Source organism: Trichomycterus rosablanca, chromosome 15 (assembly GCF_030014385.1).
Source record: "Trichomycterus rosablanca isolate fTriRos1 chromosome 15, fTriRos1.hap1, whole genome shotgun sequence".
In the NCBI taxonomy this organism is placed as follows: Eukaryota; Metazoa; Chordata; class Actinopteri; order Siluriformes; family Trichomycteridae; genus Trichomycterus; species Trichomycterus rosablanca.
This window is the reverse complement of record NC_086002.1, coordinates 2359123-2383296: the sequence shown is the minus strand read 5'-3', so window position 1 is coordinate 2383296 and position 24174 is coordinate 2359123. Positions and strand designations below refer to the sequence as shown.

Below are 24174 nucleotides of genomic sequence, written 5' to 3'. Positions count from 1 at the left end.
AACCCCCTGGATTTTGGCAAGCCTGTGACAAAGTCCAGGGCAATGTGGGACCACGGTCTAGCAGGTATTGGCAACGGATGGAGAAGCCCCCGCGGGCGTTCTCTGGGACTCTTGTTCAGAGCACACACAGAGCAGGCACGGACCAAGTCACGCACCTGGTTCTCCATCCCCGGCCACCAAAATCTTCGGCGCAGCAAGACCAGGGACTTAGTCACACCTGGGTGCGCCGCAAAATGGGAAGCATGAGCCCACTCGAAGACCTGACGCCGTACGGATGAAGGTATGTACAGCTTGTCAGGAGGTCCCCCACCGGGGTCGGGTTCGGCCCTTTGGGCATCCCGAATGACCTTTGATATGCCCCATGTGATTGGGGCCACTATCTGGGTCGAGGGGATCACAGGATCAGGTCCGGTCTCCGGCCTAGTTGGTTCCCACTGTCTAGACAGAGCGTCCGGTTTAACGTTCTTGGACCCCGGTCTATAAGACAGTGTAAAGTTGAACCTTCCAAAAAATAAGGACCACCGGGCCTGACGAGAGTTCATCCTCTTAATTTGCTGGATGAACGACAGATTCTTGTGATCCGTCCAGACAAGAAAAGGATGTTTAGCCCCCTCGAGCCAGTGTCGCCACTCCTCTAATGCCAACTTGATGGCCAAGAGTTCCCTGTCTCCAACCGGGTAGTTCCGCTCGGCTGGAGTCAGGCGGTGCGAGAAGAAGGCACACGGATGCAGCTTCTTCCCTGGCCCCACTCTCTGGGACAAAACTGCCCCTGCCCCGACCTCGGAGGCGTCCACTTCGACAACGAATGGTTCCTCTGGGTCTGGCAACTGCAAGATAGGAGCAGTTGTCAAGAGTGTTTTTAGCTTGTCAAAAGCTTGTTGGGCCTGCACCGTCCATTGGAACGGAGCTTTGCCTGTGAGGTCCGTTAACGGGGCAGCGACTGAGCTAAAGTTCTTTATGAAACGCCGAAAAAAATTTGCAAAGCCTAAAAACCTTTGCACTTGGCGTAAAGAACTTGGAGTTGGCCAATTCTCCACAGCAGATACTTTAGCCGAGTCCATGCGCAGGGTGCCCTCGGAGACTATAAAGCCCAGGAACGAAACCGTGGGGGAGTGAAAGACGGACTTCTCCAGCTTGACAAACAGGTGGTTGTTGAGCAGGAGCTGGAGAACCCGTCGGACATGCCCTATATGTTCGTCGATGGACCGACTAAAGATAAGAATGTCGTCTAAGTAAACATAGACGAATTTACCAAGGGTCTCCCGCAAGACCTCATTGATAAATCTTTGGAAGACTGCGGGGGCATTCATTAATCCAAATGGCATCACCAAGTACTCATAGTGGCCAGTGGGCGTAATGAACGCAGTCTTCCACTCATCCCCCTGCCTGATCCGGATCAGATTGTACGCGCTGCGTAGATCGAGCTTGGAAAAAACAGATGCTCGCTGAAGGGCTTCGAAAGCCGTGGCCATCAGCGGCAGCGGGTACCGATCCTTGATCGTAATGGCATTCAGACCGCGATAGTCGATACAGGGGCGCAGGGTGCCGTCCTTCTTGTTCACAAAAAAGAACCCTGCCCCGGCTGGGGAGGAGGAAGGACGGATGAACCCCTGTTTGAGCGCCTCGCGCACATACTCCTCCATAGCCACCTTCTCAGGGCCGGAGAGCGAAAAAAGGCGCCCCCTAGGAGGAGTAGTGCCGGACAACAAGTTAATGGCGCAATCGAACGGTCTGTGGGGGGGCAAATCCTGCGCCCTGGACTTGCTAAAAACCTCCCGTAAATCATGGTACACAGGAGGAACAGCTGCCAAATCCGGGACCTCCATCTTGGGGTCGGTCGGAGCGGAACTCGTGCCAGCTTGCAGCAAGCACGAATCGCGACACCGCGTTCCCCAGATGAAGATTGATCCGGTGGCCCAGTCGATCTGGGGATTGTGTCTTTGCAGCCACGAATACCCCAAAACCACCTGGAGGTGAGGAACGTGAGTCACAAGAAAGGTGATCCGTTCCTCGTGGTTTTGCAGACGCAACGTGAGAGGTTTTGTCTGTTGGGTTATCGGGCTGCCCGTTACAGGTCGGCCATCCGCAGAATAGACCGACACTGGTGTGGCTAGCGGTTGGACCTCAATCCCCAGCCTGCGTACCAGAGTGCTGTCAATAAAATTCTCCACCGCACCTGAATCAACACAAACTCGAAGGTTTGTGTTTCCCAGACCCCAAGACAACCGGGCCTGCAGAAGTAGACCTTGGGCAGGGATGGTAATTTGGCTCGCTCCCGACTCCCTGGCACGAGAGCGGCCTAGTTGTTTACCGGTTGCCGGGGTCGAGAAAACGAACCCGATGCCGATGGGGCGTTGGCATGCGCTGAGCCCAACTGCATGGGTTCGGGATCCAGGACAGGTGGAGGAGATGTAGGAGGCGCCGGCGAGCGGGTGAACGGAGGATAGGTACCTCGTTCCCGAGCCCGCTGGCGAAGGCGGGTGTCAATAGATGTGGCCAGCGTATAGAAGGCCTTAAGGGTAGTTGGGGGGTCCCTAGTGGCCAGCTCGTCCTTCACTTTACCTGATAAGCCACGATGGAAGATGGCAGTAAGAGCCCCCTCGTCCCAACCACACTCCGCCGCTAGTGTTCTGAACTCGATTACATAGTCCGCGACTGACCGACCACCCTGGGTGAGCTCAAGTAGGCGTGGACCTACCTCGTGGCCCCCCGAAGGGTGGAAGAAGGTCTCCTTTAGGGCTTCCTTAAAGGAGCTTTCAGAAGAACATTCTGGAGCATTTTGTTCCCAGAGGGCGGTAGCCCATTCTAATGCTCGGCCAGTCAACAGGGATATAATGTAAGCAACCTTCGACCGCTCAGTGGGGTAACGAGAGGGTTGCAGCTCGAATGCTAGGGCACACTGGAGGAGGAAGCCACGGCACCTCCTAGCTTCTCCCGAATACCTTTCAGGAGGAGGGATAGGGGTGTCGCGGTTTCCACACACTCCGGAGTGGGTAGGAGAGTGGGCTGTGGAGTCCGGGCCGGTCCCTGAAGTTGGCAGCTGCTGGGTGAGCGCAACTACCCGCTGCGCCAACTCGTTCAGGGCCACCTCGTGCCTGCCTAACGCCACGCCTTGGTGACGTAGTACGTCAGCAAGGGGCGGTACTTCTGCTGCGTCCATGGAATGGTCGCACATTTCTGTCACGTGGGAAGAAAGGGACACAAATGCAGAAGTAAAAATAAAGAATATTTTATTTTATTTAAATAAGGACAACGGAAAGGTAAACAGTTAACAAAAAGAGAACAAAAAAAACCGATCGGAAACTCCGACGGAAGCTGATGACGCAGCTAAATGAAAAAATGCAAAAAGGGAACAAACGAAGAAAGCTGGACGCGAACCCGGGTCTACGCCGTGACAGCCGGGAGCGTTACCACTGCGCTAACGTAGCGCTGGAGAAACAAAAGCACGAGCGCGCCTTAAGCGCTCCGGTGAATGAGTGCGGGAGAAAACTTTCACAGAACGCTAGCCCCGATACTGCGGTAGGCTAGCGCGGATTTCGATCGGCTGCCCTTAGCCTTAGATCGCGGGGCTGAGGTACGCCGATCTGAAACAAAAGAGCAAAAACAAGTAAGGTTAGACAGATACAGACATGCGGATTCGACCCTGGGAAATTGGCGCGATAACCGCGTACTCTACGGCGTCACCACCCAGCGGTTACAGAATCCAATGATCAGCTTGACTAAAGGCTCTAACGCCGAAGCTACTACCAGCGCTGAATGACGGCGCTGAATGAAACCGCTAAAGCGAAATGCCAAGCGCATAAATAAACAGCAGTTCGAGGACTGCACGGCGTCGCACCACGCTGGTTCTAAGAAGGTAGGAAAGAAAACCCTAACTACCTCAACCTTGCGGTTTTACACACCCGGATGACCTAAAGCCACCAGGGGTACCACCTATGGCTACAAACGAAGCGTGGACGAGCTGCCACAACGAGAGAGAAAACAAACAAAAGGTGCGACACCCGCTGCTGAGTGGAGCTGGCTTAAGTAGGCCAGCCCCCAGCTGCGGGTGATCAGCCCTAATTGGGAGGCTTACTATAAGAAGCCTTTGTTTTCTGAGCTCTGTAAGACCTGTTTCGCTGGGAACCCGGGGCACGTTCACCAGCTACTACAGGCTTCCTAATACACAACATGTTTTTTATTTATTTATTTTATTTCATTATTAGGATTTTAACTTCATGTTTTTAGACACTTTAGTTACATTGATGACAGAAACGGTAGTTATTCGTTACACAAGAATCAGTTCACAAGTTTAATATCGAACACAGTCATGGACAATTTTGTGTCTCCAATCACCTCACTTGCACATCTTTGTACTGTGGGAGGAAACCCACGCAGACACGGGGAGAACATGCAAACTCCACACAGAAAGGACCCGGACCACCCCACCTTGGGATCAAACCCAGGACCCAGGACAGTGCTACCCACTGAGCCAGCATGTCGCCCAAAATGATATGATGTGAACCTGAGTAAAAACAGCATATTATTTGAAAAGCATTACTTTAATTTAATCAACATGCACCCTTTAATAAATGTTACTGGTATTAGTTCTCCAGTTAGTTTAGCCAATTGAACACTTGTCCAGTAGAATATAAATCTCACTTAAGCAGTCAGGAATTATGGGTGAAAAATTACAATGGACCACAAACACCCTTAAAAATAAAATGCTGCGCGGACTAATAAGCTCTATATCCTGTTTTCTCTATTTATATTATCTTTAGTTTATTTTTTATGTTTTTGATAACATGATTATTCTTTACAATTTAAGCAATTTAGGTTTAGGGGCCTTGCTTAGGGGCCCAACATTGGCAAAGGGGGTGTGATGTTTGCTTTTTGGTAAACAAGAAAAGTTAAAGAACAACAGCTAATAGTTTAAAAAATATTTTTAAAAATGTTCCAAAAAATTTAAGTGCCCTGTCAGATGTTTAGAATCACCCTGACGTTTTCCCATGTATGACGCTCCTGTCAGAAGGTGCCAGGGAAAAAATTCAATATACATTATTGTAAGTTCTAGAACACCAGTGAACCTCACTGTGATGGTGGAGTCTTGGAACCGTCGTGAATCTACCAGCAAGCAAATTCACTTAGTCATTTAGTGAAAGCTCATCAAGGAAGTTTTACATATACATATTTATATATACATATATTTTACAGTATAAAACCCATCATATTAAAGGACACGATGGTTCCCCCTTGGCTTTCGTCTTCAATGATATTATGGGACTTGAGGAAAAATCTGAGACACTTGATCAGGACATCATTGAAGCCTTAAAAGGTTTTGTCCAGGAGGGATACAAGGTAAGCAAATGTCAATGACATCCTGAAACAGTTCTGCAGTAGTTAAACTAGACACAGTGGTTACATACAGCTGTGTTAAAAAGTAACTGCCCCCTTTTCAACTGCCCCTGCTATTCCATAATGAGTATATATTTTAACAAAACCTGATACTACACACATTTTGTAAATGTCATTTTATTTATTTATAACCCAAAGCTGTTCAACACATCACCTTTAGAAAAAGTCAGTCATTGCCCCCTTGTTTGCTAAAGTTTATAAAAATGTATTGAGAAGATTATTTAAAAGCAGTCAACTTAATGTTAAGAAATAAAATCATTTTAAAAATATGATGTTTTAACTTATAGTTTAAAAAGTGGGTCAGAGCTGCCTCAGTAGAGAGGATTTCGATAAAATATTGAACTTATTAGGCAGATTATTTCGACGCTCTTGTAACGCTTTATGGGCTATGACGAACAAGAAGGGAGCGGACACACTCGCAGAGATGTATTAACCAAAGTTATTAAATAAAAACAAAACACCAAGACAAGAACAAGACTAAGACAAACAGGGCTAACATGGTTTAACAGAGGGTAACGGAACTAGATAGAACTAATCCTAAAGAACAAAAGGCTAAACAGACTAACAAGGACTAAACAGGGCTACAAGGACTAAACGGAGACAAACTAAAATCAAGCTAATAAACAAAGGCTAAACCGGCTAAGCAGAGGATATCAGAGCTAACGCACCGAGCTAACGCACCAAGCTAGGCTAACAGACAAACACAAACAGACAAAGGCTAACTAAGGTACAGGCTATAACATAAAGGCTGACTGGGCTAAAACCAGGCTAAACAAGAATAACAGAAAGAAGCAGGTAAATGGACAGAAACACTACAAAACAAATAACAGTAGCAAGGAGCACGGAGCAAAGAGCAAAGAGCATGAAACAAGGAGCACGGAGCAAAGAGCATGGAACAAGGAAAACAAAGCAAAGAGCATGGAACTTAAATCAATATACAAAGTTCAGGAGTTCAGAAATACAAGGTTCTAGAAATACAAAATAGTCTCTGCTGATTCTGCCCCAGCTTCCCTCCTATATTCCCTCAGATGAGCGGCAGCTGGAGCTAATTGGCCGAGGGGGCCAATGGAAAAAGGGGGTGTTGGTTCAGGGCTGGGAGTGAGAGAAGGGTGTGGCACACAGACACAGTACACTTGCTCTGTGAACTCAAGAGCTCCAGGAGCATACACAGGCTGGAAATGTGACATCTCTACTTAGCGATTACTGCACTGATTACAACACAGCAGTTTTAGCTTACTAAGCTAACACAGTTGATTTAAATGGCCTGAGGCGACACAACTAACGTCTCCCTCCGTGTACAGAAAATTGTTAAACTGTCCCTGACGAGCCTGAATTTACAAATAAACAACACTTATTAAATTCAATTGAAAATCAACGAGAATTTATTTACATTCTAAAAGAACTCCGTTTGTTGATCCATGTTCATCCATCATGTTTGTAGTTTTTGTGAGAATAGTCATGCTGCACTGAATGCTGGGATTGCCTTCAGCACTGAGGAGGTGTCGGACGCTCCCTCGTTATTCAGTCAGATTATCACTCGATATTAAATCGCTTAAGTAGGAGTGTTTTCAGGTATCTAAGAATTTAGACACGCCCTCTTCTCAAGAGTGTAGGGTGACGTATAATATGTCTTTGTAGAAAGATCACTAATTTTTCAGACAGACCCAGTTTTACAAAGTATGTTCTAATTTACTTTAGGTTTCCTTTTAATTAAATGATGTAAAGATTTGCAAATATGCAAAAACAGAAACAATTAGGAAGGGATTGATTACTTTTTATACCATGGTACAAAACAGTTGTTTATGTAACATGATTTCACAAATGTATTTTACATATTTAAAGGTGACTAATATTTATTTCCTCATTCAGTTTAATCCTGCATCCCCCCTGACTAATAAAGACCACGGTTACAGAAGTCACCCGAGTCTTGAGCATGAGACTTTCTGCCTGGTCCACGTTATGGCAGCAAACAGTGTGTCAATGATGGATGATAAAGTCATTAAGCGGATGAAATTTATCCGTCTGGCCGCTGCAGATTTGGGTAAGTTTGTCAGTAATTAACATTGTCAGTAATTGTTTTTATGCAAGAATAACAAAGTCTTTTAAATGCACATTAAATATTGACATTTGGATGGTGATACTATTTGAAGGTTACATACACAGTGTACTCGTAAGCATTTAACAGAGCTAGATTTATTAAGCTATTATGATGAAGCTCATTATATGGCAGAGATTTTGTGCAGAATTCCTTTTAAAAACAAGACAAATCCCGCCACGTCATTTTATGTAGCCACAAGAGCTTAAAAAACGTACGACTGTCTCAAAATACACTGTAAAATCGTACAAAAACTGCATCTCCCACAATGCATGCCGATTTTGTGACCTGCAAAGGGACCGCATCCCGCCACTAGATGACAGTGTTTCTACATCAGCGTTTAACTGAGGCGGTTTTCCAACAAGTGATGCTGAGAAATATTTACAATTAATCACGCAATGTTCAAGAAGAGAAAACTGAAGCAGAAGGAGAAAATGTAATGAAAGATGGAAAGTGAAAACAACTGGTTCTTCTCTTGTGTTATGAGGTGTGTCTGTGGTAAAGGAGGCAGTGGCGCCATCAAGGGGGGGCACTGGGGGGGCCAAGGCCACCCTTACAAAATTGCTTGCCCCCCCACGGAGGAATAATATGCTTCTTTCTCATATATTTCATTAGGCGCTGTCCATTTCCGTCAATAATGTATATTTTTTTACAATAGTTCATGTAAAAATAAAAATGCGGGCAGCCAACCGCCATCGCTGTACCACACTCTGAACACCCACCACCCTCCAACAAAAATGATTTGTTCTTTACCTATTTAACGAACAATGAATCACCTAATATATATACAGATACATTACACAATAAAACAGGATTGTTGTTGTAAAGTAAAATTTAATTGTACTGTATTAGTCTATGCACATCAGATTATTAGTCGTAACTAGTCTGTATACTACAGTAACAGACTTTCTGAAATGTATGATTTTGTATGTATGGTTTTTCGTTTTGATGTGCCACCCCAAGATTTTCAGTGGCCCGGTCTGGCCACCCCTATGAAACATTTCTGGGGGCGCCATTGAAAGAAGGACAATATAAATGTAAATATACAGAATAAACTTGGCATTTTGACATCAAACACAAAATTTAGCCTCCAAGAAAAACAGCAAATTGTTTAAGACTTAAAAGGCGACTGCAATCACAGCAGGATACGTTACAATCTGCCCTTTGAGGGCCACCATGATGCAGATGTGGCCCTTGGTGAAAATGAGTCTGACACCCATGAACTAGAAGTTTTTACATCAGTATGATGTAAAATATGAACCAGCAGGTTTTCAAAACAACCCAAAATAAACTTACAAAAAACAACAATACTTTTTATTTGTAGGTGCCCTTTAAATTAAATAAAAGTTATCAATTGTTTTTCATGTTGTCCAGACATGCCTCAAGTGATCATCATGACAAAACCAGATGAAGCCTGTCCATTGGTTAAGAAAGACATAAGGAAGATCTACACAAGCAAGAAAATCAAGGCAAAGGTATTTTAAGTCATTCATTTAAAATAATTTCCTTTTTCATTTTTAGCCTTTATTACCAACAGTGCCAGTAATTTTGGAGCTGACTGTAATATTGTGTTTTCTATTTCTTTCTCCAGATGGAGGTGTGCAGGAATCTGGTGGGTGTTCCCATGAATCACATCTTCCCTGTGAAGAACTACCACGAGGAAGTGGACACGGACGACGACATGGATTTTCTGATCCTCAAAGCGCTTGATCAGATCGTGAACATCGCCAGCGATTCACAGCAGAGAAGAGCCCCCAGTCATAAACCTGAGTGAGGACTCTTGAGATGCTAATGTTGTAGCAAGCATTTGTTAAATCTCTTTTTTGTTTGGTGTTTGTTGAAATATTATATGACAGACAGTATAAACAGTTGGAGTAAGTAAAATGCTTAACTTTACTTTAGTTTTCATGATGCCTACATATGATGTTATACAGATGTTGTGGATGTTTATTAGTAAAATATTTTCTATGTCTAAAAAGTTTTTTCTTTCATTTTTGATGCATCTTTAACTCTATTATATACACTATGGTTAAAACACTAGAATTTTCAAGGTAGGCTCATCATTCTTAATAAAGAAAAGACATACATGTAATGGGTAATAAATAATCCTACAGGACCATCTGGATGTGTTTTTTTTACTGTATGCATGTACAGTTAAGGTAAATGTTTACATGATGTATGTATGGATGTATTGATGACATGACATGTTAATGATCTCTTCAGCTGTTCTTTGTGTGTGAGTAAAGATTTGCAATGGTAAAAATAAGGGCTCGCTCGATAACACTTTTTCATGTCTGCAACCGATACTGTAAACTGAGCATCTGCGATACCAATCTGATACCGTCTTTTCTCCTCTCAAACAACTAAGCAGTAATAATACACGTCTCAATGCACCATGGGTAAAGTAGCTATTTAAATAACAATGTTCAGACTGTAAAACAAATATTCTAAAGGAATGAATACAGAACCTACAACATCACACTTATACACAACTGCTGTTTTTATTTTCACTTTTACAGCATTTTTGGTTTCACTTACATTCAAGCTGTTGTTCATGTGACACATCTCGCTTCATGGGTGTCGTCCAAAATGTCCAGAACTGGAAGACGTGGATGTCAATCAAACGCGATGGACCAATTAGAATTGACGCAGAGTTTGGTTGAGATTTTCCTTAAACTTCTGTCACGTTTTTAGATGATTAAAAACCAAAGCGTGCTTACTAAAAAACCATACTGGATTTTGAAGAGGACGGAAATGGTGAAGTTTGTTTTATTTCATAACCTTGATGGATGCATCGTTGAGGATGTGAGAGATCTCCAAGCCATGGCAAGACAGGTTTTCTTTATCTCCGGTGAGCGATTTATTATTTATAAAGTGATTTTTATTGTGTTGAAATAGTGTATTTAGATGTGGCAGTAGTTGATGATTTTTATTGTGTGTAAACAGTGTTTAGATGTGGCAGTAGTAGATGATTATTATTGTGTGTAAACAGTGAGTTTGGATGTGGCAGTAGTAGATGATTATTATTGTGTGTAAACAGTGTGTTTAGATGTGGCAGTAGTAGATGATTATTATTGTGTGTAAACAGTGTGTTTAGATGTGGCAGTAGTAGATGATTATTATTGTGTGTAAACAGTGTGTTTAGATGTGGCAGTAGTAGATTATTATTATTGTGTGTAAACAGTGTGTTTAGATGTGGCAGTAGTAGATTATTATTATTGTGTGTAAACAGTGAGTTTAGATGTGGCAGTAGTAGATGATTTTTATTGTGTGTAAACAGTGAGTTTAGATGTGGCAGTAGTAGATGATTATTATTGTGTGTAAACAGTAATTAGATGTGCAGTAGTAGATGATTATTACTGTGTAAACAGTGTTTAGATGTGGCAGTAGTAGATGATTATTGTGTGTAAACAGTGTGTTTAGATGTGGCAGTAGTAGATTATTATTATTGTGTGTAAACAGTGAGTTTAGATGTGGCAGTAGTAGATGATTATTATTGTGTGTAAACAGTGTGTTTGGATGTGGCAGTAGTAGATGATTATTATTGTGTGTAAACAGTGTGTTTGGATGTGGCAGTAGTAGATGATTATTATTGTGTGTAAACAGTGAGTTTGGATGTGGCAGTAGTAGATGATTATTACTGTGTAAACAGTGTTTAGATGTGGCAGTAGTAGATGATTATTGTGTGTAAACAGTGTGTTTAGATGTGGCAGTAGTAGATTATTATTATTGTGTGTAAACAGTGAGTTTAGATGTGGCAGTAGTAGATGATTATTATTGTGTGTAAACAGTGTGTTTGGATGTGGCAGTAGTAGATGATTATTATTGTGTGTAAACAGTGAGTTTAGATGTGGCAGTAGTAGATGATTATTATTGTGTGTAAACAGTAATTAGATGTGCAGTAGTAGATGATTATTACTGTGTAAACAGTGTTTAGATGTGGCAGTAGTAGATGATTATTGTGTGTAAACAGTGTGTTTAGATGTGGCAGTAGTAGATTATTATTATTGTGTGTAAACAGTGAGTTTAGATGTGGCAGTAGTAGATGATTATTATTGTGTGTAAACAGTGAGTTTAGATGTGGCAGTAGTAGATGATTATTATTGTGTGTAAACAGTGTGTTTGGATGTGGCAGTAGTAGATTATTATTACCGGATCAGATTACATGTTTGTTTTTTCTTCCGATATCCGATCCAGTGATTTGGGCCAATATCAGACCGATACCAATACCAAGTATCGGATCAGTGCCAGCCCTACTAAAAATTACAGCAACATTATTATCAGGCAGCAGCCTATTACGCTGACTAAGTAGTGCAGATAGCTCAAGCTCACAAGTTCGAATCTCTGTAGTGCTACCATCCTGGCTGGGCATCCAGTGGCCACAATTCTGAGGTTTTCCTCTTCATGCCCTTTCAGCACAAGTGGTGGGGGAGTTCAGTACATGACATGGTTTTGTGTGGAACTTGACGCTGGTTGGTGTGGAGGTCATGCAAGCGAAAGAATTGCAATAGGAAATTAGAATTGACTAAAATGGAACAGAAAAGAGGCCTACAAAAATATAGAAATACAGAAATACAAATACAATAAAATGTTTTGGGGGGGGTCCTGTTCCATCTGGCAAAAAGCTGACAAAGCATTCTATAATAAGAGCATCATATAAAATAAGCCGGTGGGAGTGTAAGGGTGTGGGGATGCTTTGCAGCTTTAGGGCCTGGGAGACTACCAGAAAATATGGATGGAAAATATCTCGTCCTACCATAAGCGTTATGTAACAAAACAATGATTTGAAGCACAAATCAGGTCTACTTTAGAACAGCAAAATACACTAAAATACGCTAGCAAATCAAATTTCAAATACATTGTTTGGCTGTTGTTCATACAGGGAGGGAGTCGGAGAGGGAGCTCATAACTGGTGAAATTACAACCTCTGCTGTCTGGCTGATGGCGTCTGCACAGAGTCAAGGGATAACGCTGATCAGGGTGTGGCTCTTCATGCACAAAGCTGATCACATATGAACTCGCCTCATGCAGGTGAAAAGATACAGTCGGCTACTGCGCACATGTCGGAGGGGTCGTGTTCTCCTCTCCTCAATAAGGGCACGGTAGAGAGGAGGCATAACACAATTGGGTAGAAACGGATCAAAATTGGGGGAAAAAATAATTAAAGTAAAAAAAAGAAGGTTTTTGAGTGGCCTAGTCAAAATATTGACTTAGACGATATTACAAACGCTGTATAATTGTTGTTAAGCTTTGTGCTCTTCTGTGATTAGATTAGATGTTTTGCACCCAGTAAACAACAGCGCTGTTGTTCAGCTGAGAAGAGTCGGATCTGTTTTTAAATCAGGGTATTTCCTGTAAACTGTTTACTGTTTTATCTTTAATGGAGTATGTTACTGTTATAAGTAATTCACTTTTACTTTTACTTTTAATTCAAGATAAATGCCGTTAACCTTCAGTTAAACCTTTATAACCTGTGTGAGTGTGTGTGTGTGTGTGTGTGTGTGTGTGTGTGTGTGTGAAGGTGTGTGTGAGGGTGTGTGTTTGTGTGTGTGTGTGTGTGTGTGTGTGTGTGTGGTTGCTCAATATCTAAGAGTATTAAACAACAAACAAACAACTCTGTAAGATCTAAACATCCTGAAGTAGCTTTGTAGCCTAGCGGTTAATGTACTGAACTAGTAATCAGAAGGTCGCTTGTTCAAGCCCCACCACTTCCAGTTTGCTGCTGTTGGGCCCTTGAGCAAGGCCCTTAACCCTCAATTGTCTCAGACAGTATACTGTCACAATACTGTAAGTCGCTTTGGATAAACACAACTGCTAAATGCTGAGAATGTAAATATATGTAAAAACAAATTTATGCTTCCAGTTTAAAGTTTTAACATTTAATCTTTTATTTAAATTATGCTGTGTCTATACATCTTTTACATTCCTTTTACATTAAAGCTACAGAGCTTCCACAAAGTGGTCCAAGGAAGGAACAGGGTGATGGGCAGCCAAGGCTCATTAATGCACGTGGGGAGCGAGGGCTGGCCCGTGTGGTCCGATCCAACAGACAAGCTACTGTAGCTCAAACTGCTGAAGAAGTTAATGCTGGTTCTGATAGAAAGGTGTCCATGTGGATGTTACTTTGACATGTACCACCTACCTAAGCATTGTTGCAGACCCTTTCATGGAGACACTATTCCCTGCTGTCTGTGGCCTCTTTCAGCTGGATGATGCTCCCTGCCACAAAGCAACAATGCTTCAGGAACGGTTTGAGGAGCACAACAACGTGATTGTGGTGTTGACTTCAAGAGTTCAAGAGTTTTATTGTCATGTGCACAGAAGAACTAGCAGTTACACTGTACAATGAAATTCTTACTTTGTTCGTCCTCCAAACATCAATAAGTATTAAACATAAAAACAAAATTAAACTAACAGAATATTACTAGAAAACTTTTTAAAAATATATAAATTTAAACTATAAAAAAACGTTTTATATACAGAGGGAAAAAAAATAGAAATAAAATAAGGCAGTACAAAAGGCACATAGCAGCAGTTACATAAGGTGCAGAAATTATGCAGTGTTATACAGCATAAATACAGAAAAATACAGCAGCAGTTATTTTAAAGTGTAAATTGTGCAACATTATGTGCAAGTAGCAGCAGTCATTTAAATGTGCAATAGTGCATTGTAGAGAATGTACAATGTTCATGAGCTAAGTTGTGTATGTGATAGTCCATGTTTGTTCACAAGCCTGACTGCTTGTGGGTAAAAACTGTTTGTCAGTCTTGTTGTTCTGGCCTTTAGGCTTCTGAAACGTTTGCCTGATGGCAGAGGAGTAAAGAGGTAGTTTTGGGGGTGTGTGCTGTCCTTAATTATGTTGTGGGCTCTCCTGACCACCCTGGTCTGATAAATGTCCTGTAGTGCAGGGTAGGACGTTCCAGAAATTCTTTGTGCAGTTTTTATTACACGCTGGAGTTCCTTCCTGTCCTCTGCAGTGCAGTTTCCGTACCAGACTGTGATGGAGCTGGTAAGGACACTTTCCACCGTACATCTGTAGAAGTTGCTGAGAATTTTGGTTGACATGCCAAATTTTCTTAGTCTTCTTAGGAAGTACAGTCTCTGTTGTGACTTCTTGATAATATGGCGTGTGTTGCAGGACCAGGTGAGATCCTCGCTGATGTGCACACCCAGAAATTTAAAGGATTTCACCATCTCCACCACTGTTCCACCTATATACAGCGGTGTATGCTGTTCTCCTCTCCTCCTGGGGTCCACAATCAGTTCCTTTGTTTTGTTGATATTTAATGAAAGATTGTTGTTCTGACACCAGTCCTCAAGATCCGCTACCTCCCTCCTGTACGCCATCTCATCCCCCCCAGTAATAAGACCAATGACTGTGGTGTCATCAGCAAACTTAATAATACTGGTGGTGTTATAAGAGGCCACACAGTCATGTGTGAAGAGCGAGTACAGAAGAGGGCTCAGCACGCAGCCTTGAGGTGTCCCAATGTTTATGGTCTTTGTGCTGGATGTTCGAGTGCCAATCCTGACTGACTGAGATCGGTCAGATAGAAAATCTAGTATCCAGTTACAGAGGGTCGGTGTCAGTCCAAGGGTGTGGAGCTTTTCGATGAGCCTGTATGGGATGACTGTGTTGAACGCCGAGCTGTAGTCGATGAACAGCATTCTTACATACGTGTCCTTGCCTTCCAGATGTGAAAGGGCTGTGTGCATGGCTGTGCAGATTGCATCATCAGTGGATCTGTTTTGACAATATGCAAATTGTAGGGGGTCGAGTGTGTCCGGAATGGCTTTTTGGATACGAGTCATGACTATCCTTTCAAAGCACTTCATTACGATAGGTGTGAGCGCAATGGGACGATAATCATTCAAGCAGGTTATTGTGTTTGTCTTTGGGAGTGGAACAATGGTGGTGGTCTTAAAGCAGGAAGGAACAGAGGCTTGCATAAGAGACAGGTTGAATATGTCTGCAAACACATCCGCCAACTCTGTTGAACAAACCTGTAGTGCACGTCCAGGAATGCTGTCTGGACCAGTTGCCTTCCTTGGGTTTACTCTCAGAAGCGCCCTGCGCACCTCCATCACAGACACAATGAGTGAAGCGTCCTGTGTGCTCTCTGTGGCTGGAACCTCTTTCAGTGGTTCGATGGTGAGGGCCTCAAAACGCGCGTAGAACTCATTCAGCTCTTCGGTTAGTGATGGATTGCTGGTTGTGATATCTATGTTCCTCTGCTGGTAATCTGTGATGTGTTGCAAACCTTGCCACATGCGCCGGGAGTCCGTATTGATGTAATATCCCTCCAGCTTCTGTGTGTACTGTCTCTTGGCCCCTTTGATGGCTCTACGCAGGTCATATCTGGCCCTTTTGTAGTCCTCAGTGTTGCCTGAGACAAATGCAGCTGAGCGAGTACGTAGCATGGAACGAACTTCACAGTTTATCCAGGGTTTTTGGTTGGGGTAGTTCCTGCAGTGTTTAGTGGGAACAATAGCCTCAGTGCAGTAGCTAATGTAGCCAGTTACTCCAGAAGCATACTCTTCTAAATCAACAGTACAGTCCTCTCTCAGAGCAGCAGTTCTAAACACGTCCCAGTCTGTGCTGTTAAAACAGTCCTGAAGTTGGACTTGGACAAATTCCTAAGACCTCCATCCAATCGAGCATCTGTGTAATGTGCTGGACAAACAAGTCCGATCCTTGGAGGCCCCACCTCACAACTTACAGGAGTTAAAGGATCTGCTGCTGACATCTTGGTGCCACATACCACAGCACATCTTCAGGGGTCTAGAGGAGTCCATGGCTAGATGGGTCAGGGCTGTTTTGGCAGCAAAAGGGGGACCAACACAATATTAGGAAGGTGGTCATAATTTTATGCCTGATCGGTGTAAATATAAAACATAACATTTAAATGACCTTTATTGCACTAGGGAGCTAAATCAGGATCGTGTTCAGTTTACAAGAAATGAAATTACTTTCACTTTCACTGTGTGTGTGTGGGGGGGGGGGGTCCCTATAAAAAGAGTACCACAGAGACACACGGGGAGAAGATCTGCACACCCTGAAACTGTGAGTACTTTTCTGTATTCATTATACATATAATATTTTTTGTTTTTCAAGCCACATCTATTTGTTTGAGTAAAATGGGACTCAGAGAAAGTACACCCTCACCACCACCACCACCACCACCATCACCAGGTAAGTCATGCAAGCAGTGGGTGAAATAGTGGGTTAAGCAGAATCTTAAACACATCTGGCTTAAACATATGAACTTAATAATTAAGAGGACTGTCCACATACTTTTGGCCAAGTAAAACATGTCCCATGAAAACCATGTTAACCCTTGAACCTTATTTGAGTATGGATGTAACAATACACTCTACCCACGATGAGATGCGATTCACGATACTGCGTTCACGATACGATTTTTTTTCCCAATTTTTTAAAAACTAAATTAAATTAAAGAAAAATTTTGACAAAGTTTCCTTTTATTAGTTCTCTTTAAAAAAATTTTAAAAAAAATACTGTATTTGTAATTATGTTTTATTTATCTAAATAATAAATGACCTTTTATTTTTGAGGTAGGTACAAATTATGCAAAACAATTGAATTAGTTAACCACAGGAAAGTACGTTCCTGTCACACTGCTAGCCTTGGTGTGCTCATATGTGCCACGCCCCTCTTCTCCGTGAGCACACTCACTCCTGCCATGCCTCACTCCTGATTCGTCCCCCTGAGCAATCAGCCCCAGCTGTTCCTAATCAGGGACCAGTTTAAAAAGGAGAGCTGAGGAACAGGCTGGCAGGGGTTATTTTGGTTTATGGTGGTTATTTTCCAGTGTTCCTAGCCTGCGTTTAGCCAGTGTTCCTAGCCTGCGTTTAGCCAGTGTTCCTAGCCTGCGTTTAGCCAGTGTTCCTAGCCTGCGTTTAGCCAGTGTTCCTAGCCTGCGTTTAGCCAGTGTTCCTAGCCTGCGTTTAGCCAGTGTTCCTAGCCTGCGTTTAGCCAGTGTTCCTAGCCTGCGTTTAGCCAGTGTTCCTAGCCTGCGTTTAGCCAGTGTTCCTAGCCTGCGTTTAGCCAGTGTTCCTAGCCTGCGTTTAGCCAGTGTTCCTAGCCTGCGTTTAGCCAATGTCCCTAGCTTATGTTTAGTTTGTGTTCCTAGCCTGTGTTTAGCCAGTGTTCCTAGCCTGCGTTTAGCCAGTGTTCCTAGCCTGCGTTTAGCCAGTGTTCCTAGCCTGCGTTTAGCCAATGTCCCTAGCTTATGTTTAGTTTGTGTTCCTAGCCTGTGTTTAGCCAGTGTTCCTAGCCTGTGTTTAGCCAATGTCCCTAGCTTATGTTTAGTTTGTGTTCCTAGCCTGTGTTTAGCCAGTGTTCCTAGCCTGCGTTTAGCCAGTGTTCCTAGCTTATGTTTAGTTTGTGTTCCTAGCCTGTGTTTAGCCAGTGTTCCTAGCCTGCGTTTAGCCAGTGTTCCTAGCCTGCGTTTAGCCAGTGTTCCTAGCCTGTGTTTAGCCAATGTCCCTAGCTTATGTTTAGTTTGTGTTCCTAGCCTGTGTTTAGCCAGTGTTCCTAGCCTGTGTTTAGCCAGTGTTCCTAGCCTGTGTTTAGCCAATGTCCCTAGCTTATGTTTAGTTTGTGTTCCTAGCCTGTGTTTAGCCAGTGTTCCTAGCCTGCGTTTAGCCAGTGTTCCTAGCTTATGTTTAGTTTGTGTTCCTAGCCTGTGTTTAGCCAGTGTTCCTAGCCTGTGTTTAGCCAGTGTTCCTAGCCTGTGTTTAGCCAATGTTCCTAGCGTATGTTTAGCCTATGTTCCTAACCTATGTTTAGTCTGTATCCCTAGTTTATATTCCCAGTCCGTGTTCCCAGTCTGTGTTCCCAGTCCGTGTACCTAGTTCATGTTCCATACTCTTGTCATTCCCTTGTTTAGTTCATTAATAAATATCTTGCCCTACATCTCTGCGTGTGTGTCCGCCCCCTTTGTCTTGTCTTTGTTTAGTCCTTAGCCCCACCGTGACAGTTCCTAGTACTGAGATACACATTAAGGGGGGCTTTTATACTGGGGAGTTATTTATAGGGGTGGTGTGATTGTAAATTTGGTAACTACTGTTGACTGAAGACTTCACTCTCTGGTGCATATTAAGAACATTTCTGTTGATGACTAACAAACCAACAAGTTGTGTTCCTAGCCTGCGTTTAGCCAGTGTTCCTAGCCTGCGTTTAGCCAGTGTTCCTAGCCTGTGTTTAGCCAGTGTTCCTAGCCTGTGTTTAGCCAATGTCCCTAGCTTATGTTTAGTTTGTGTTCCTAGCCTGTGTTTAGCCAGTGTTCCTAGCCTGCGTTTAGCCAGTGTTCCTAGCCTGCGTTTAGCCAGTGTTCCTAGCCTGCGTTTAGCCAGTGTTCCTAGCCTGTGTTTAGCCAATGTCCCTAGCTTATGTTTAGTTTGTGTTCCTAGCCTGTGTTTAGCCAGTGTTCCTAGCCTGTGTTTAGCCAATGTCCCTAGCTTATGTTTAGTTTGTGTTCCTAGCCTGTGTTTAGCCAGTGTTCCTAGCCTGCGTTTAGCCAGTGTTCCTAGCTTATGTTTAGTTTGTGTTCCTAGCCTGTGTTTAGCCAGTGTTCCTAGCCTGCGTTTAGCCAATGTCCCTAGCTTATGTTTAGTTTGTGTTCCTAGCCTGTGTTTAGCCAGTGTTCCTAGCCTGTGTTTAGCCAATGTCCCTAGCTTATGTTTAGTTTGTGTTCCTAGCCTGTGTTTAGCCAGTGTTCCTAGCCTGTGTTTAGCCAGTGTTCCTAGCCTGTGTTTAGCCAATGTTCCTAGCCTGTGTTTAGCCAATGTCCCTAGCTTATGTTTAGTTTGTGTTCCTAGCCTGTGTTTAGCCAGTGTTCCTAGCCTGTGTTTAGCCAATGTCCCTAGCTTATGTTTAGTTTGTGTTCCTAGCCTGTGTTTAGCCAGTGTTCCTAGCCTGCGTTTAGCCAGTGTTCCTAGCTTATGTTTAGTTTGTGTTCCTAGCCTGTGTTTAGCCAGTGTTCCTAGCCTGCGTTTAGCCAGTGTTCCTAGCCTGCGTTTAGCCAGTGTTCCTAGCCTGTGTTTAGCCAATGTCCCTAGCTTATGTTTAGTTTGTGTTCCTAGCCTGTGTTTAGCCAGTGTTCCTAGCCTGTGTTTAGCCAATGTCCCTAGCTTATGTTTAGTTTGTGTTCCTAGCCTGTGTTTAGCCAGTGTTCCTAGCCTGTGTTTAGCCAGTGTTCCTAGCCTGTGTTTAGCCAGTGTTCCTAGCCTGTGTTTAGCCAATGTTCCTAGCGTATGTTTAGCCTATGTTCCTAACCTATGTTTAGTCTGTATCCCTAGTTTATATTCCCAGTCCGTGTTCCCAGTCTGTGTTCCCAGTCCGTGTACCTAGTTCATGTTCCATACTCTTGTCATTCCCTTGTTTAGTTCATTAATAAATATCTTGCCCTACATCTCTGCGTGTGTGTCCGCCCCCTTTGTCTTGTCTTTGTTTAGTCCTTAGCCCCACCGTGACAGTTCCTAGTACTGAGATACACATTAAGGGGGGCTTTTATACTGGGGAGTTATTTATAGGGGTGGTGTGATTGTAAATTTGGTAACTACTGTTGACTGAAGACTTCACTCTCTGGTGCATATTAAGAACATTTCTGTTGATGACTAACAAACCAACAAGTTTTAAATAAATTCATGTTTTGGATGATTCTCTGTTTCAGAATTTGACCAGCCATGGAGGGAAATGTGTTGGGGGTGAGTATATTAGCATTTATGAATAAGAAATCTACAATGGTACTGAATGGCTTTGATTACCTTTGTTCACTTTATTGGACATTATTTGAGATTAATTTAGAGAAGCCCAGAGACCAGTGCGGTGCTAAGTCATTGTTTACACTTAGTAGGTAAGGTTGCCGGCCAGTGTGTTGGTATAAAAACCTAAAGTCCCTTGGCTAAAATTAAGTACCACCGCCCTAATATTACAGCTTGCCACCTTGTTTTTCACACATTTAAACAAAAAATGCTTTTGTTTTGTGGTGAGACTAAATAGGAAAGTGAAAAACACAAATATATTTTATATATGTTTTCTTTTGTTAATGTTTGGTATTTTATAGCAATAAAGACGCTTTAGAACAGAGACTGAGGAGGTTCAAGCTCAGCCGTTCAGATGTTCCGTATATCAGGATCCTGATTGTTGGACCAATTGGAACAGGAAAATCCAGCTTCATCAACTCAGTCAACAATGCTTTTCAAGGACGAATCACCAGCGGTGCTCTTGTTGCTACAACATCTGGAACCAGTTTTACAAAGGAAGTGAGTCCTGATTTTGTCATTAATGATTTTAATTAAAAGCTAAACTGGAGCAAATGTTGAGATGATTATTGGTATGAAGATCAAGACCACATCACTGCAAAATGTTTTATTTAAATGTTTTAAATACTAGCAATTCAGCTCGAATGTAAAACTGTTACTTTCTACTGAAAAGTGTGATTTTACACATATAAGAATAAAGATACGATGAAGAATTAAGTGAGGAACATGAAAAATGTTCTACACAGTAGAGAATTAAAGGAAATAATATAACCTCATGTTTGTCTGTATTACAGTATGAAACTCATTATATTGAAGGTGAGGACGGTTCTGCTTTACCTTTTGTCTTTAATGACATCATGGGACTTGAGGATGAAGAAGGAAGAGGAGCACACCAACAGGACCTGGTATCAGCCCTAAAAGGCTTGGTCGCGGAGGGATACAAAGTAAGAGTGATATTCTAATCTACAATTAGAACACAATAATCAACAGTTGCTTGTAAATTCTCCAATCCAATCCAGTCACCTGTAATCTTTGTTTTTATTTATCATCTCACTATATTTTTACTTTAGCTTTACTTTATTTATATTTGAACTATTTTTACAATAACATTAGACTATAGACCCAGCAGAGTGAAATCTATTATAGCTGCAAAGGAAGGGATGCGCTGAGGCAACTCCATATTCATTCTAATGGTTTTGCAGAATGTTTAACAAGTTTTAGACTCATAAATATTTTTTCTCTCATGTAAATATCTAGTTTAATCCTGCGTCCCCCCTGTCACCGAGTGAATACAAAAGCAGCCCTAAATTTGAAGATCAAGTCTTCTGTCTGGTCAACATTCTGGCAGGAGACACAGTTTCACAAATTGACCAAAAAATGATCAATAAGATGAAGTACATCCGTGACGAGGCTTCAAAACTGAGTAAGTTTTGTATACCAAGTATAAAATGTAATATGCATTTTGAAATAGTTAATCATACAGTTAATAGTTTACACACTTAAGAGCAGCTATGTCATAACAGTCTTGGGATTTTAATGATGTGACTTGATGTAAAAATATCTACAAATTTGAGTTATTTTTTAGGTTTATTGTGAGTTTATTTGTACTGCAATTATCAATCTGGTGAAGTTGTAAAGTTATTCTAATTCCATTTAACTTCGTGGCATGGCATCCTAATTTTTTATTAGTGATTACAACTGACTACAGTTGGGGACGTCTCTGTGCCTATAAACAGGGCTTGTTTCACTGCCTGCTGATGGGTTTGCAGTGGGGTGTCCAAACCTGATAATTACGTGATTATTTTTGCCCATATAGTTTACACGTCTCTTCCATGTAAAGTTTTAACTTAACTGTACTTTTATTATTTTGTCTGTATTAATTCTTATTTTATTTTGTCCAGAAATTCCTCAAGTGCTCATCATGACTAAACCAGATAAGACCTGTCCACTGGTTAACAAGGACATTAGAAAGATCTACACCAGCAAGAAGATCAAAGAAAAGGTAACTTTTATTTATTTTATTTTTCCCCCACTTTTTTCCCCAATTTTTCTCCCCTTATCTAGTCGTATCTAATTACCCCTGCTTGCGTCCTCTATACTGATTCGACCCTTCATCGCTGACTGAGGACGCCTCTCAACTGACATACGCCCCCTCAGTACAGACTGCATTTTTCACCTGCACGAGTCGAGTTCATAGACTTAACGGGCACTGTGTACGGAGGGCCACACCCCCATCAGCATTATTCCTCAGCCCTGTGCAGGCGCCAGCAGGGGCCGCAGCAGTTATGAGGACCTATGATCCAACTTTTTACCCCTAACCCTATAAACAACAGCCAATTGTGCTGCCCAGCCCAGCCCAGTCGGATGTCAGAGCTGAGATTCGATACGATGTATTCGAAACCCCAACTCTGGTGCGCTAGTGTACTTTACCGCTAGGTAACTTTTATTTAGAAGGTGTATAAGGTACATTTGTTGTTTCATCTTACTATATAAAATGGGCGGCACCGTGGTTATGTGGGTAGCACTGTCGCCTCACAGCAAGAAGGTCCTGGGTTCGATCCCCAGGTGGAGTGGTCTGGGTCCTTTCTGTGTGAAGTTTGCATGTTCTCCCTGTGTCTGCATGGGTTTACTCCAGGTACTCCGGTTTCCTCCCACAGTCCAAAGACGTGCAAGTGAGGTGAATTGGAGATACTAAATTGTCCATGACTGTGTTTGTTCCTGTCATGAATGTAACCAAAGTGTAAAACATGATGTTAAAATCCTAATAAACAAACTATACAAAACAAATTAGCTTCATTTAATTCAATATTAATAGTATGCAGTTTTTAACTAAAGTAAAAGATGTTTTTGGGTAAAATCAAAAAACTGCAGCAAATAAAATGTATTTTGTCTAAAAATTATTTTTAAATTTTAAATATTTATATTGTATTACTGTCTAAATTTGCAGACAACTGGCTAACTAAAATCGGATGTTCTTTATATTTGCATGTTTACCAGATGCAGGAGTGCAGTCATCTGCTGGGTATTCCAATGAATCACATCTTCCCTGTGAAGAACTACCATGAGGAGATGGACACAAAAAATGACATTGATGTTCTGATCCTCAAAGCACTTGATCAGATCGTGAACATCGCCAATGATGCACAGAAGAGAGGAGCCCCCAGTCAGAAACTTGAGTGAAGACTCCTGAGATCCCACCGCATCTTTGTTGTGTCTTTATAGCACTCAGAATTTGGCATAACATCAGCATATACAACCATTCAAGTCTGATGCTTATTTAAATAATAGCTTCTGATCAACGTTTATTATTTGTTGGTAATAGAAACACTACAATAGTACTACAATTTTATAATGAAACAAAACTATGCTGACATTTCTTGCAATAGTATAGCACCTAGTATGGATGCTAACAGATTAGGAACAATAACAAAGATGTTTTCCTGTGTTTTTAATTAAAGGATGAAAATTCCATTTTGCTGTCTTTGTTCTGGCCACTAAGTGCACCTACGTGTCCTTTATCACTTTTCTAATCGTGTTTTATATAGACGTAATATTGCCACTATTGTGTTGATGTGTTTTTGTGATTGGTGACGTGACATGACACATTGATGTACTGACAGATCTGGTGTAAGAGAATCTTATCATACATTCCGACACTAAGTACACGTGTTCTCACACAGTGTGTAAAATAAAATTGGACAAGATGTTTTAAATGACCTCACAAGATAAATGAAATTGCACTATATTGCGAAAAGTATTCGCTCGTCTGCCTTCACACACATATGAACTTGAGTGACTCATTTTTAATCCATAGGGTTTAATATGATGCTGCCACCCTTACAGCTATAACAGCTTCAACTCTTCTGGGAAGGCTTTCCACAAGGTTTAGGAGTGT

The 24174-nt window shown here is 42.2% G+C and overlaps 2 protein-coding genes across 3 annotated transcripts in view; both read left to right on the top strand.

Annotated features, from left to right (window-relative positions):
• LOC134329526 (interferon-induced protein 44-like) overlaps positions 1-9263 on the top strand; it is a 37717-nt gene extending 28454 nt beyond the window's left edge. Inside the window, exons 7-10 of the mRNA XM_063010811.1 lie at positions 5194-5337; positions 7264-7435; positions 8864-8964; positions 9081-9263. Coding sequence (XP_062866881.1) covers positions 5194-5337; positions 7264-7435; positions 8864-8964; positions 9081-9263 — 600 coding nt within the window. The remainder of the gene's footprint in view (positions 1-5193; positions 5338-7263; positions 7436-8863; positions 8965-9080) is intronic.
• Positions 9264-16538: 7275 nt separating this feature from the next.
• On the top strand, positions 16539-23717 carry LOC134329350 (interferon-induced protein 44-like). Of its 2 annotated transcripts, none has more exons than XM_063010584.1 (7): positions 16539-16554; positions 20189-20222; positions 20582-20780; positions 21074-21223; positions 21537-21702; positions 22181-22281; positions 23277-23717. In XM_063010584.1, the coding sequence occupies exons 2-7, from the start codon at positions 20212-20214 to the stop codon at positions 23457-23459; spliced, it is 810 nt and encodes a 269-aa protein (XP_062866654.1). In that variant the 5' UTR covers positions 16539-16554; positions 20189-20211; the 3' UTR covers positions 23460-23717. The 2 variants fall into 2 exon arrangements, with proteins under 2 accessions (XP_062866654.1, XP_062866653.1); XM_063010583.1 differs by lacking the exon at positions 16539-16554 and adding an exon at positions 16561-16683.
• Positions 23718-24174: the final 457 nt, after the last annotated feature.